At 33.6% G+C, this 15,451-nt stretch overlaps 1 protein-coding gene across 16 annotated transcripts in view; it reads left to right on the forward strand.

Moving 5' to 3' along the window:
• The window catches only part of PDLIM5 (PDZ and LIM domain 5), a 208,361-nt gene that overhangs the window by 111,219 nt on the left and 81,691 nt on the right, over positions 1-15,451 (forward strand). For 5 of the 16 annotated variants that reach the window (XM_009207199.3, XM_009207204.3, XM_009207207.3 and 2 more), the window contains exons 4-6: positions 4,561-4,603; positions 6,848-7,266; positions 14,067-14,081. In XM_009207199.3, coding sequence (XP_009205463.1) covers positions 4,561-4,603; positions 6,848-7,266; positions 14,067-14,081 — 477 coding nt within the window. Of the gene's footprint in view, positions 1-4,560; positions 4,604-6,847; positions 7,267-10,551; positions 10,569-14,066; positions 14,082-15,451 lie in introns of all 16 variants that reach the window. The other 11 variants (XM_003898978.3, XM_009207209.3, XM_009207206.3 and 8 more) reach the window with 4 other exon arrangements.

A 15,451-nucleotide genomic window follows, 5' to 3' on the forward strand; every position in this document is an offset into this window, starting at 1 on the left:
GCCACATTGATGGCTTTGTTCTTTGAATTTCATGAACTGAGGATACTACTGGGCTTGAGGCGCTGGTATCTCACCATCATGGCTTACTCCTGAACAGTGGCTTCACACCAGGAGAGTGAACAGTAAGCAAATTGTTGAGCCCATAGCACAAAGCCATTGACAAGATCTCTCTCTGCTGGTTTGAAGCTCACACTACACAAAAGTGACTTGTGATGAACACTGTAGTTCAAAGGGGGTCTGTCATCCCATTGTATATTTGCCAGGATTTGAAGAGAAAAATGTAGGAAGAATTTTTTTCATAGTTATACCTCAATTTTTTAAACATCCTTTAAAAATTTTTGTTTTTATGTAATCTATGACGTCGTTAAAGTAAAAGATGCTCAATATTTGTCAAAAGAAAAGGAAGACAATTACAACAATTCTAATTTTGAGAAATAAGTTTCCTTATTCACATATTAGGATTTTCTCCCCAAGGAATATTAGAAATAGATATATTTCACTTCGGTGAAGGAAATAGGATTTTCCTCCTTAAGCATTGATTAAATTATGCTCTTGGTCTTTTAAACATAAAGTTCAAGAAAGTACTAGTTTGATAAGCAAGATAATTCATGTAAGAAAAGGGTTTGAGAATTTTAAAGATTATAATATTTCTTTCCCTTAATTTTAGCCACTTGTAGGAGACTTAATAAACATTTCAGACTTTACAAAGATTTACTCTTTCTTTAAATATTTTTTTAAAATAACATTTCCCGGAGGGTTTTTCTTCTCCTCCTAACTCTAGTCTGGAGAAATGTTTCCTAAATAATGAGTTCTCCTTCAAATGAGCATGGGCAGCAATCCACAGTATTTTCTTCTTTAGGCATTTAAAGACTTTGAGAAGGCCTGTAGCTAAGATGCTTTTAACTTTAATTCCATATTTTCCAGATATGCTTGATAACAGAATCTTTTACGTTTTTGGAAAGTACTTTTCCATGAAATATACTTTGAGAAATACTTTTTTGTATTATAAAAGTAGTACACTTACATTGTTTTATATAAAATATGGAAAACACACACGAAAGAGAAAAAAATAGCTTTTCAGAGAGAACCTCTCCTAAATGTTCGTGTGTTTCCATCCGTTTTTTTTCCATTTACCAATTATGTATATATGTCATTTTATATATTTTTTTACTTGATATCATAAAGTAAACATTTTATCATTCAAGGCAGAATTCTAAGAATTATTTTAATTATTGCATAATGTTTCAGCGTATTATATTAAAATTAATCATTTCCTCTTTGTTGTATATTTAATAGGTGTTTCTAATTTTGCACTATTATAAATTATACTGTGGCAAATGAATACCTTTATACGTTGTATTTTTCATATTTCAGGTTATTTCCTTCTAATAGATTCCCAGAAGTTATTGTGTCAAAGGACATGATCTTTTTTCAGGGCTTTTAACCAACAAATAACCATTTTCCAAAAGAGCTGTATTAATATATAGTTCTTCCCCAATACTGGAAGAAGAATACATTTAGAAGTATTCACAAGCATTATGTATTAACATTAACAAAATCTGTACACAGTTGTTAAGGAAAAGGTGGTATATTTTTATATTTTGTTTCTTGAGAGTTAGTAACAATTGCTTTTTAAAACTAGTGTCTTTGTTATTCATCTGTTTTATAGATTTCATTTGTTATGTATGCTAAATTACCTGAACCACAGTAGTCGTAGTCTCATAAGAATATGTAATTAAATATAAGATTTTTGTAGCTTACTGATCTTTTAAAGTGTAACTAGTACACGTTATAGATTTTTTTTTTTTTTTTTTGAAATGGAGCTTCACTCTTGTCACCCAGGCTGGAGTGCAGTGGCACCATCTCGGCTCACTGCAACTTCCACCTCCCAGGTTCAAGCGATTTTCCTGCCTCAGCCTCCTGAGTAGTTGGGATTACAAGCACCTGCCCCCATGCCTGGCTAATTTTTGTATTTTTAGTAGAGATAGGGTTTTGCCATGTTGGCCAGGCTTTTCTTGAACACTTGACCTCAGGTGATCCACCTGCCTCAGCCTCCCAAAGTGCTGGGATTACAGACGTGAGCCACCACACCTGGCCTAGATTTTATATACGTATACTGTGTGTTATAAATGTTTTTCCCAGTTTTTTTAATGTAATGTGGATAATTTGATTTCTTCTGTTTACTTCAGTAAGCAAATAGCACACTAAGATGAAGACCATTTAAGCAGAAGTTTCAAAATTTATGTGGCCAAAATTATGAGCTTCTATAAATATTCAAACAGAAGTCAGACAACCCCCTGATTAGCATATAATAAAGTAACTCTAAGGAACCTTCTTTTTTAAGTTTCAAATGATTTTTGACTCATTTGGTGGTTAAACTAGAAGAACCAATTTTTATTGCATCTAATGTCAGTTATTTTATCTGACATTTAATTATAAGCCAGTCCATTTTTTTTTTCTCTGCAAAAAGGTGTTTGCGATTTTAATGTGTAATGGACTCAACCTTGGGATTTTGAAGGCATGTTGCCCCTCTTTCCCTGCTTGCTTGTCTTAGTTCATGTCATTGCACTTCTGAGACTTTATCAGAAGGCAAGCAGGATAAACATTCAAATTTTAGATTTAGATTTTTATGTGTGAATTGAAAATTTCCAGTAGTATTTTTATAGAGCTTTCAGTTAGTAAAATATATTGGGACTCATTTTATGATTTCTCAACAAAATAAAAGGTTAGACTCCAAAATTAATGAAAACTAATCATTCTAATGCTTTTGTTGTTGCTAACACTCTAAATTAGCCTGACACCTATAAAAAACTAAGGAGTTTGTTTTTAGAAACATAGAACATATGCATTTTATCTAAGTTTAGTAGCCCAATGACTGTTAAACATCATGTCCTGTTTTTACAAATTGCTTTTATTTTACAAGAAGCACCCTTTGCACCTTGGGGTGCAGATGGAAAATGGATACCATCATCCCTATTGGCAAACTTTCTGTAATGTCTTGGTGGTTTTAATGAGTAGATCCTTGTCTTACTATGAAATTTCACTGTGAAAGGAGGATTCCACTGTTCTTTACTTGAACTTGTTTCCTTTTCTCCTTATAATGACCCTACAAGCTAAAAGAGAAGGTTAGGCAACTTCACAGAGTGTAATCTGTATTGCAGTAACTGAATATTAACATCCATTACTACCTCTCATTAGGTTAGCCAATTCTCAGTGCTTGCCATAGCTAACCAAATTAACTGTTTTTGGAAAATTCAGTTGCTAAAAATGTTGATCAGAGTTCATTATTAGGTGATGCTCATAGAGACCGAATATCCTGTGCTAGTGTATTCTGTTTGTGATCTGTTGTCTTTAAAGTAAAACAAGCTCATGGTTTATAGCTTAAAATTATCATCACTTAGTATTTACCTGCTATGCTTCTATTTCTTGAATTCTGTGCTTGATGTGTTATCCTCCAGCTGGTGTGGTATGAAAGGAATCAAATTGCTACTGGCATATTAAACGTAACATATACCTTAACACTAAGTAAATAGGCTTTAAAACGTTAGAGGCTTTCCCAGTCATTTAGTTCCTGTCCTTGAATACAACCAGTATATTGTTATATTTAACAATTGTGGACCTCAGCTCCATCTTAAGTAATTTACCTACACTTCTTTTGAAGTTTCTTCTCTGAAAAATTAGGATAATGGTAGCTTTTACTTGGGTATGGTTAAGATTATAAGAGATAATTTCTCCAAATTAATTATTGTTACTGTTGAGCCCATGCTAACCAAAGGCACAATAATAACATAATACAAAAGCATATATTTAAAATAAAAATTAATTTGAATTTGGAAATAGTCAAGTTATATACATGAATTTTTGTCTTTTTCTTCACTCTCTCTTTTAGATACTCATCACTGATGACCTGTTACATTCCAGACACTATGCTGATACATATACAGATGGGACATGGTCATTGCCTTTACTGAAATTATAGCCTAGTAGAAGAACTTACAGTTTACTTTTAGCAAAATAAATGTATTAATTTGCATAAATACTTAAGAATAGGAATACAGAATAAATATTCATTCATTGACCCAATTCAACCAGAATGTATTCAGCGTCTTCACAGAGACCCAATATCCTGTGGATGTTGTTCATGGATGTTAGGAGAAAAGACAGATACTATTGGAGATAGGAGTCAGATTAGATGGTTGAGGAGCCACTCAAAGATCAGAAGGTCATGTTTATTATACTTTACCCTTTTAGATGGGGGATAGCCTTAACGATTAAACATGGGTGCACTCACAAACAGGATTGATGTTTGTCATTCCTCAGTTGAATTCGTAGAGAACCAGAGACTGCTATTGAATACCTAGTGTGTAAAATGTTGAATCTTGCAGCATTTGATTTACACTAACAAATTGGAAGATTGTGAATAGTAAAAACTATGAATTATGAAACTATAAATTCCAATGATTCAGTATATTAAGGCTTATAATAGTAAAAATTCCATTAAGAAGTCTGCAAGTTTATAAAAATTCATTTTTTTTTTCTTTTTCTTTCTTTTTTCCCCAGAGCATCTGCTACACCCAAGCCTGAGCCGGTTCCTGTTCAAAAGGTATGTTTCTAAGCTAGCATCCAGGGTATCATTTGATTGTCCTTGCTGAGCTACTGTAATTCCCATTTCTGTCTCAGACCATACTGACATTCATTTAATTTATAGTCTCAGTGCAATTTTCCTTGTAGTTCTTTTCCTTCAGGGATGAGGAGGAAAATGGAGATCAGCACATACCATTTGTAATTATACATGTTATAAAACATTATTTCCAAAGCCATATATTACAATAACTTATGTCAGATTTCCTACATTTCTATTCACTTTTGATGTGCCCATCTTTATCAATATCCATATATTTTCTAAAGAGAATAAATAAGTGGTTACTGAAAATTATTATCACAATAAGTCTTTAATAACATTTTATTAATAAGTGCTTAATTACATTTCAGAGTATTCTTAGGTTATTGACAAGTATCCATTTTCTTGCATATATGTCTTCAAAATAATTTCAAACTACTATTCATATATATCTGTTTTATGCTTTTGGGTGCTTTCTCCCTAATTTTATTTGTGCCCATTTATTGAACTACTCATTATACAGATTGAGCATCCCTAATTAGAAAATCCAAAATGCTCCAAAATCCCAAACTTTCTCTGTACTGACATGCTCACATGACCATTGGAGCATGTCAGATTTTGGATTCTTGGATTAGGGATGCTCCTGCATTCTACAAAGATTCAAAAATCTGAGAATATCTGAAATCTGAATGCTTCTGGTCCCAAGCTGTCTACACAAGGGATACTCAACCTGTATTGATTCGTGTGGGCACTAAGCTACTTATTCTTCTCAATTAGTTTTCTTCTTTCTGTAAGATGAATTGAGGCTGCGCACGGTGGCTCACGCCTGTAATCCCAGCACTTTGGGAGGCCGAGGCGGGCGGATCATGAGGTCAGGAGTTTGAGACCAGCCTGGCTAACACAGTGAAACCCCGTCTCTACTAAAAATATGAAAAAATTAGCCAGGCATGGTGGCACGCACCTGTAGTCCCAGCTAGCCAGGAGGCTGAGGTGGGAGAAGCGCTTGAACCCGGGAGGTGGAAATTGCAGTGAGCTGAGATCTCACCACTGTACTCCAGCCTCAGCGACAGAGCAAGACTCCATCTCAAAAAAAAAGGATGAATTGAGATTACCTTTTTTCTTAAAATTAAACAGAGAACCACCATTCTGTGATTTTTCAAAAATTTGATTGATTTTCTTTTTATATGGTAGGGTAGAGTAGGGATTTATTCTTGATCTGAAGTCTAATGCTCTACCTTGGAGTTATCCCCCCTCCTGGGATTTATTCTTGAATTTATTCTTGAATGTTGAATGCTTAGTCTGATTTTAACTTTAAATATGTTTTAGAATAAGGATTTGCAAATACAAATTCTGGTAATTTTAGGAGGAGCTGACCTTTCTTACTAGTAGTTTTTTCTTTGGCTGCTGACAATGAGGAAATATTGAAGATTTTTTTTTTCTTCATGTAACTATTAAATATTTATTTTGGAAAAGGAAAAGAATTTTATTCTATCTCTAAATAGAATCTTAAAACATTCAGAGACAGAAACGGAGGTGGATTACAGGAAAGAAATGATTTTGTTTTGTTTATTTGCTTGCTTTTTAAAGTTTTTTTTTCACATTCTTTAAGATTATTAATTAGAACTTGCACATTACTGAGTTAGGTGAAACTTATTCCCTGTTGTTTTTTTTTTTTGTTTGTTTTGTTTTTGTTTGTTTTGTTTTTTAACTTAAAGAGTTATAAATGTGCTGATTCTCCTGCATGAAACAAATAATTCCACTCTGGAGAGAAATTAAACATGTTTGAAAAATGGAACTATGGGCTTTGAAAGATGGAAAGATGGGCTTTGGATATTTTAAAATAAAAAACCACCTCAGTTAGCAATTTTTTTTTATCGTAGGGTATTTAAAATTTTTTTCTTTGGAGTATGCCTAGGTTGAAACTGATGATGGGCTTTACGCTTTCTGATAGTTTTCCTGCTGTATTTCCGAAATGTTTTGAAACTACTTTCATTTTTATTTTTAAAAATTATACTTAGTATGTGCATCTGTGTTATGCATGTTGGGACTAGTTAGCATGCATGCTGTGCTTTATCAGCCCATTGTTTTTATTTGGAAATGTGATGTTTGAGCTGCTAACCTGATTGTGTTTGTCTTTTAAAAAATCAGCTCTGTGTTCTTTTTAGTGAAATATATTTTGCATGTGTTTGGTGTGGTTTTGTGTATGTTTATTTTTGTTTTACATAGGGAGAACCTAAAGAAGTAGTTAAACCTGTGCCCATTACATCTCCTGCTGTGTCCAAAGTCACTTCCACAAACAACATGGCCTACAATAAGGCACCACGGCCTTTTGGTTCTGTGTCTTCACCAAAAGTCACATCCATCCCATCACCATCGTCTGCCTTCACCCCAGCCCATGCGACCACTTCATCACATGCTTCCCCTTCACCCGTGGCTGCCGTCACTCCTCCCCCGTTTGCTGCATCTGGACTGCATGCTAATGCCAATCTTAGTGCTGACCAGTCTCCATCTGCACTGAGCGCTGGTAAAACTGCAGTTAATGTCCCACGGCAGCCCACAGTCACCAGCGTGTGTTCCGAGACTTCTCAGGAGCTAGCAGAGGGACAGAGAAGAGGATCCCAGGGTGACAGTAAACAGCAAAATGGGTAGGTGGCTAAGGGTGCTTTCTGCTCTTACCAGAACTCTTCTTTCAGGTAATTTCCAGGAAATAATCTACATTCCCCTCCCCCAAAACCAGCTTTCTTTGAAGGGAGATGAAGTGTTATTTGCCTCATTAACATATGGCTTTTATATACATAGGGTACTTTCTGCAAAGCAATTATCACTTATTCAAAACCTACTTGTGCATTTTGACATGTTCTGAACCATGTAACATCTCTGTAACTCATTTTCTGCAAGTCCTGACACAGCATTGAGCAGCTGGCAGTTATAATGCAAGGCAAATCTTGAATCTTTCTTCCTCAATTTTTTCATCCTTTTAAACAGGCCACCAAAAGTTCAAACAGTGATTACAGTTGTTGTCACCTTATGCAGCTCATCCTAAGGAGAGGGTAAATCATGAATTTGTAAGTGGTTTTTTTTCTAGGAAGTAATCTTAGGAAAACCAGTCTACTTTTGACTCATGTCTATATATGAAGCATTAGCTTAGAGCAGAGAGCTAACAACATTGTTTTCAGATAAGTTTAAGTTAGAATTTATTCTTTAAAAGCAGACAGTAATGAAACAAGGCATGCTTAGAAAGCATTAGAAGCAAATTATAAAATTATAAAAATACAATGAATATAAAAATTATATTCATTGTAAAGGTTTTTTAAAATGAGTGAATTTAAACCATTGGACACTAAATATATAATGTTAGCAGAACATTTTGAAAATCTGTTTCATATCGTTTTTCCCTTTCGGGGGTATGTATTTATTAAAAAAATTTGTTGAAGTTATTAACTTATTTGAACTACACATAGTTATAAGATCACACATCTCTCTTTCAGCAACCTTTAATTATTTGTTTATTTATTTTTTTAACACTTCCAGTTCAAATGTAATGTTATCAGATAGGAATTTATGTTGAGGAGCAAGGATTTAAGTTGGCCATGAGAGGTCATGTACAGTATCTTTTTAAAAAATAATTCTTTTCTATAATATAATCCTACTTGCAAAGAAAAAACTAAAGAAGGAAAGAGAGAAAATAATGATGGTCTTTCTATTCCTTTTGGAATTCAGGGGTGATACTTTAAGGCAGTCATTTATGTAAAATCATTTTGATCAGATTTATTGTGACAAAAATGTACCTTAAAAGGAAAATAGTCTACAGGCCTGATGATTTTTACCAATGCCAGTTCCCAGGAAAATATAATTAAAATAATTGTGTGGATAGGTCCATTCTCTGAGATAATCCCTTCCAAATATTAATTCCTGTAATGAAGAGGCTGTGCTTTCTGTAGCACTGCTGCCATGGCAACTTTGGGGCTTTGAAAGAGAAGGTGGCAAAACTCCAGGCTGCTGCTGAGAGAAGGGAGAGCAGGAGCTCTGGAAGAACAGCTCCTGGGCTGTACATACGGTCTCGAGGTTGTGGGTGGCTTTCTAAAGTCCTCTCTCTCTCTCTCTCTCTCTCTCTATATATATATATATAGAGAGAGAGAGAGAGAGAGAGAGAGATATTTAAATATATACTTATATATATTTAAATATATATATATATTGAGAGAGAGAGAGAGAGAGAGGAAAACTAGTATCCTTCAAAACAGAATGTTATTTTTTCTTTCATGTGAGGAAGAGAAACAGTACAGAGTGTTCAGGAGTGTTTGGTTGTAATTTTTTTTTTTTTAAGTATGTTTAAGACAATATATTTTCGAGTAATCAGGGTAGATACCCTGCAAAGAAAGATGCTGTATGTTAAATGCAAACCACACAGAAGACTAAAACAGAAGTTTACTACGTTTATTAAATTCCAAGTTCAGTAGAAAAACATCCATTGAAGGAAGTGTCTTAACTAAAATCTTTTCTACTAGCACTTCTTGAAATCTCATAAAAAACTCTTCTTAATGGAAAGTTGTAGAGTTAAAAGCAAACTGAGGTTATGGAAAAGTACTGCTTTTAAAACATCTGAAAATACCAAGCTTAAGTTTTGTGTTTTGTAAGCATGGCTTTGGTGATAAAACTTGAAGTGATTTAAAGCTTATTATTTTTAAACTGAAACTAGGCAGTATTATAGAGCCTTTATGATGGCTTCTCAATCAATTGACCATGTTTATTAAGCACATGCCTGCTGTCCAGCACTGTGCAAAATTCAGGAGAAAAGAGATTACTACATATTGTGCATCATTTTCAGGCAAGTTACTGCTTTGCATTTGCAAACTGGATATATTTAAAAATAGCTTGATTTTAAAATGTCTAGATGTTAGGACAATAAAAACTTGATTACTCTGAAACTAAAGTGTATTGTCTGTGAAACTCTGAGACACATTCATTGGTAGTGCCCTTTCTCTCACAATATTTAGATTGTAGAAATAAAAATAAATTACATGCTTTACTAGTCAGTGATGTGTCATTTTGAAGAGTGGGTGTTCTGTGCTGTTAATGGATGCATTTTTTGCATAAGTTGTGAAACTTTTTCTGGAGTCAGTGTCAAACTTGTTACTATTATATTTCCCAGATTTTTATAATGTTGCAAAATACCTACAACAAAACTCTTTTAAAGTCGAGAGTTGTTACTTAATATTAGTTACTTTTTAATTAAAAAAAAAAAATACATACCAATGACCAAAAATGGTAAGAGTTCAGAAGGATGTAAAGTTAAATGCTTAGGTTGTCTTTTTCCTCAAAGCACCAGGAGGACTATCAGTTTTTAGTTTTTAAGCTAATTTGATAGCTATTCCACACAAATTTGTATAACATTGATAAACATAAGACATAAACAGATGCGTATTAATGAAGCATCATTACTAAGAAATAATTAGATGTTCATCCTAATAGCATGAAATCTGTACATAATGTTGATATTTTTAGAATATTTTAAATTAATAGTATGTAAGCATTCCTGTTTCTTCCTATGAGTAAGGATTAAGGCATGTTAAGAAACTTTAAACCTTTCTTCTGTATGTACAAATTATTGGTCATGACTGGCTGTTTTCTTTACTACTCTCCTTACTCTACTAAGAGCAAAGTGGGACTTTATATTTCAAACTGGAAGGATTGCTGTTTTGCATCAAGTAGTTTAAGTGATTTACGTTTTCCTTTTCCATATATCCTTGCATTATAATGTGCCACTGCTTTCAAGAGGTAAGTCTTTTAGTCTGTTATAATAATTTTAATTTTGTTGGACTGAAATTTCTCCTAACAGCTCCTGTGTGGTGTTTTGAAGAACCTGGCCTTGGAAGATTAAAAAAATAATGATAGTGTAGTAATATTTTAAAATACTTTTCTCTTTGCAGAAAACACAAGTGACAAAGTTAGTATCCACATTACTGGAGAGGAAATATGGTGATTTATATATGAGTAAACAGCATGAATGCCTGATTTTTGCAAAATTAAGTTAAATTTTGCAAAAGAGCCATAATTTAGAATAACCACATTTAGTATTTTCAGTAAGCTTGGTTTGTATTGCTATGTTGTGGTGAATTGCTTTATAGTAATAAATAGTAGTGTTTAACGTAAGTCATAAAATGTGTGTGGGTTTTGCTATGTATTGGCTTAAAAGAAACAGTGCTTGGGAGAATGTAATTTATATTAGTCGAGACTGGTAGAACACAAAGACAGAAGAGAAAGCATAAACATTTATACAACTAGTGAATAACATGTAAAACTGAGTTGATGTCCAAATCAGTGTCAAAAGCCAATGGTAAGGTCTCTTAAGAACTTTTATGATTTTTCTAGAGAGTTTTAATTCAATGTTGCTGACAGGTTCAGACCTCTATAGGTACAGTTGTGTGTCAGTGGATAGTAGAAAGTCCACATACTTTTGAAATTTGTTAAGAGAGATAAATACCAACTGATTAAATGTCACTATTGGTGTAGATGTTGGGCATCACTATGGTATAACTTTCAAACCTCACTTTTGTGTTCCATTCGTATTGACACTACACTGGCTGATGATTACTAGCTTTAAAAATAGGTAAAAATCGGCCGGGCGCAGTGGCTCAAGCCTGTAATCCCAGCACTTTGGGAGGCCGAGACGGGCGGATCACAAGGTCAGGAGATCGAGACCATCCTGGCTAACACGGTGAAACCCCGTCTCTACTAAAAAATACAAAAACCTAGCTGGGCGAGGTGGCGGGCGTCTGTAGTCCCAGCTACTCGGGAGGCTGAGGCAGGAGAATGGCGTGAACCCGAGAGGCGGAGCTTGCAGTGAGCTGAGATCCGGCCACTGCACTCCAGTCCGGGCGACAAAGCGAGACTCTGTCTCAACAACAACAACAACAAAAAAAAATAGGTAAAAATCACATTAGATAAGAACCTAAAATAATTTTTATTAGTTAACTTATAGTTATTCTGAACGTGTACTAAATTTTTTTTTTTTTTTACCATCATCCTATAAAGTAGAATTGGACATACGAAGTATCTCTCCTGGGACACATCCAAGAGAATCAACTACTGAATTATCAGAGCAACTTCATTCCAGTGTGGCTATGGTCTCACTAATTGAACAGTTTCACGTTTTATATATATAGGAGTATTGCATACCAGTGTAAACATCCCCAAACCCTGTTCTATTTTATGTCCATTTAAAGTTAAATTCTTTTGGATGGAGACTTAGGCTAGTTACTAGATTCCAGTGTAAAAATGTTTGACTTGTAAAGGGGGAGAATGGGATTTGGAAAAACAAGCATTTAGGTTAGATAGAATTTTTTTAAATTCAAGATTAAGATTCATTAATCTGTTAGGTATTACTATGCATTGTTCTAGGTATTTCTAAATGCATTATGTGATTTGGTTCTTTAAACTCTGATGCCAAGAGATTACATACTTTTCTCAAGTCACACATCTTATAAGTAATAGAGCTAAGATTTGAGCCTAGGTCTTTTGAAGCCAAATTTTGATGTGCGTTTCCCTATGTCACCTGCTTGTGACTGGGCTTATTTCTGTAACTTTGGATTAGTATTTATTCTTAATGATTATAGAATTGAATTGAAGCTATATGAATCAGTTGATGTGCATATACTACAATTGGGTTAGATACTCCCCCCCCTTTTTTTTTTTGAGCAGTTGGGTAATCTTTTCCAACAGTAAACCTGTATTTGTGTAGTTTTCAAAGTGTCTTCAAATATGCTAAACATAAATCCTTAGAGGAAGTCTGAAACACAGAGAAATTGTCATTGATTTCACTGTTGAGGAAAATGAGGCTTCTGTAGATTGCAGTTTGCCCAGGGCATGGGGGAAAGTGGGCAGCACAGCCAGAATGAGAAACCAGATCACCTGACTATCATGTTAGCACATTTGCCACTGCTGTGTATTTTGGACTGTTCCATTTGGGCATTTTTTCTAAAATATGTAAAAATATTTGTTTGGCATACTCAAATTGTCACCTTTAGGTTGAAATCAGTCAGCCCTCCACTTGCTGCCCCTCCAACACACCATTGAACATTTACCCCCACTTAATTTCACATTAATATAAAACATTTTTCCTAAACTTTAAAATGTTTAAATATACATCTAAAACTCAACTCTATTCAGGATGAGATTATTTTGCAAACCTATTTCCCTGCTACTTAAAATAACAAGGCAGAGGAGAGAATACTGTGCATTGTGGCTACAGAAGAGTAAATGCAAGCAAACTATTGAGATCAACTTTATCCTGCATCTCACACTCACTCAGTATAACTCAACCCTCTCTTGAGTTTATGAAACTGATTTTGATATGTGGAAATATAGCAACACTGACCAGCCTTAGCATTAAAACTGATAGGCAGTTTTTCTTACTATGTTTGTAGTGAATTGTCACTTACTCTGACTAAACGTCATTGCAGAATTGAAAAATGCTACAGTGTGTTATTTGGCAAACTATACAGTTTATACTTTAGTCTTTTCTATCCCTACTGTAATATGAATGTGTTGTTAATGATTCTGTACTGAAAAGATAGGCTATGTGAATGAATTATGTTTTGAGGTTCTCCTGCTTCAGGTGTTACTAACTTAGCTCCTTTACCATGTCTTACCAGACATGCCTTCTGGGCAATAATTGTGTCACTGATAATACAGAACTATGGAATTCCCACAAATCACTTCTAAAGTTACTGGAACTTGCTTGTGAATGAGGGTGGTATTAATGAGGGACAGGAGAGAGTAAGAAAATTGAGTGATAGCTCATTATTTGTGATCCATTATGCTTCCTACATTTTTCATCATAGAAACAAGAAAAAATTCAAATAACATATTATTCTTCTATAACATATGATTCAAGATAATTCATGTGAGAAATTACACTTGCTATTAATATATACTTCTATTATGTGAGACTGAAAGATTTTTCTCTTATTCTTTTCTGATTTTAAAAGTGATTCTAAAATGATCTGTTTCTGTATTTTACATCTGATTGTTTTCTGTCCTTTGTTAAGAACATAAGAATTTGGATTCATGTTTAAATGATTTTTATAAAACCTTGTGCATTAAAAAAATAGTGGATCTTTCAGTCACTTGATACTTGAAGTAGCATTAATATGTAAAATAGTTTTCAGTGTTTTGTGGGATGGGGGAACAAAAGTGTTGTCTTGATTATAACAGTGTAGTAGAATTTTTACTAACATTTGTTCATTTTTTGCCTATGTTTACATGATTATTTTGAAGCATGATGTTTGTGTAACATCTTCACTGAAAATCATTGTGTTATGAATTTCATTTTATTTTCTTTTTCTTCTTTTTTCCCCTCTTTGTCTGTTGGTCATCTTCCGGGGAACATCAATGTCTTCTCTTCTCTATCACATCTTTTTTGTGTGTATTATTCTTCCCTCAGTAACCCTGGCACTGTGTAAGTACTTAACCAATGATTCAGTTTGTAATTGTCTCTGTAACTTTCCTTCTTGCTTTCAATTTAATACTACCAGCAAATTTTGTTAGGATTTTCTCATAAGAATTTTCAAAAATGTTAAGGAGCATAAGAAGCATTTTTTTTTTTTTTATGCTAGAGAATTTCGTATGCATCAGTGGTATGTTTAGAACACCCACACTTCTGTAACTAAAAACTTAGTAAGTTAACCTTCATTGAGATAGATGAGTATTATGGACAGTGTATACCGGAGTTAGAACTGTAGTTTGGGCTTTCCTTTAGTTTATTATTATTTTTTTTAATGTTCATATTTTGAAATAAATTACTTGCCCCTGAGAGTAAATTTTACATTCTTTACCAAATGTATTTTTTAAAATAAAATTATTGAAATTTTTCTTTTCTTTCATCATAGTTATCACACTCTGGAGTTTCAGAACCAGAAAGCACTAAATGTTTAGAAACTTCATATCATTTGACATAAGACCTTAAGGTGTGGTAAACAACACAAAGAATCTAAGGGGTAGTGTACTTTTTACAAGTGTGTCATAGCTAAAAATGCTACTTAGGTAGTGTCGTTCTATTATTCATGATATCTTAGCTTGACACCATTGTTTTGTTTTTAGAGATCAAACCTTTTATGGAGGATAAAATAGTCTTACACTTGAAATTAACATCATTTAAGAGCAAACTACACTCAATACTTGTGGAGAAATTTAAAACTATAATAAGTTTAATAGCTGAATATAAAATTTTTTAAGTACTTGCATTAGATAAAGAGTTGTCTGTTTTATGTCTGCCAAAGGCAGTGTGTTTATGAAGAAATCTATGCTTGTTTCCTAATTTTAAAACATTTTGTTCATTTTTAAAAGAACTAGGTTTTGTTCAATATTAGTGGAAGGTCTTTTAGATATTTTATTTGTGGAATCATATGATATTACCATAGTACCACAAGTTATAGTATTTTTTATGATTTTTTGCATAAATATTACTGATTTGTTATTTTGTATATGCAGATTATTCATAGTCTTAAACATGTATTGCAGTTGATTTTCTAGTAATCATAAAAGAATACATTATGATGATCATCACCTCATGTTATATACTGCAGAAAGCACCTTACATACATTATCTATCTTATTTGTTCTTAAATAACCCCTTAAGATGCAAGTCTTATTTCTCAAATGAGGAAATTGAGCTTAGAGAAATGACTTGCATAAAGCACACACTGAATCTGACTTTAAAGCCAGTGTTACTAACTGTAATTCTATCCTGTTCTTCACTGGAGAAAAGCTTTTCCAGTGTGCTGAGACAGTTTTGGTTATGTAGCTATTAAAATGATAACAGTCATGTGG

This window comes from Papio anubis, chromosome 3, assembly GCF_008728515.1.
Source record: "Papio anubis isolate 15944 chromosome 3, Panubis1.0, whole genome shotgun sequence".
Classification (NCBI taxonomy): Eukaryota; Metazoa; Chordata; class Mammalia; order Primates; family Cercopithecidae; genus Papio; species Papio anubis.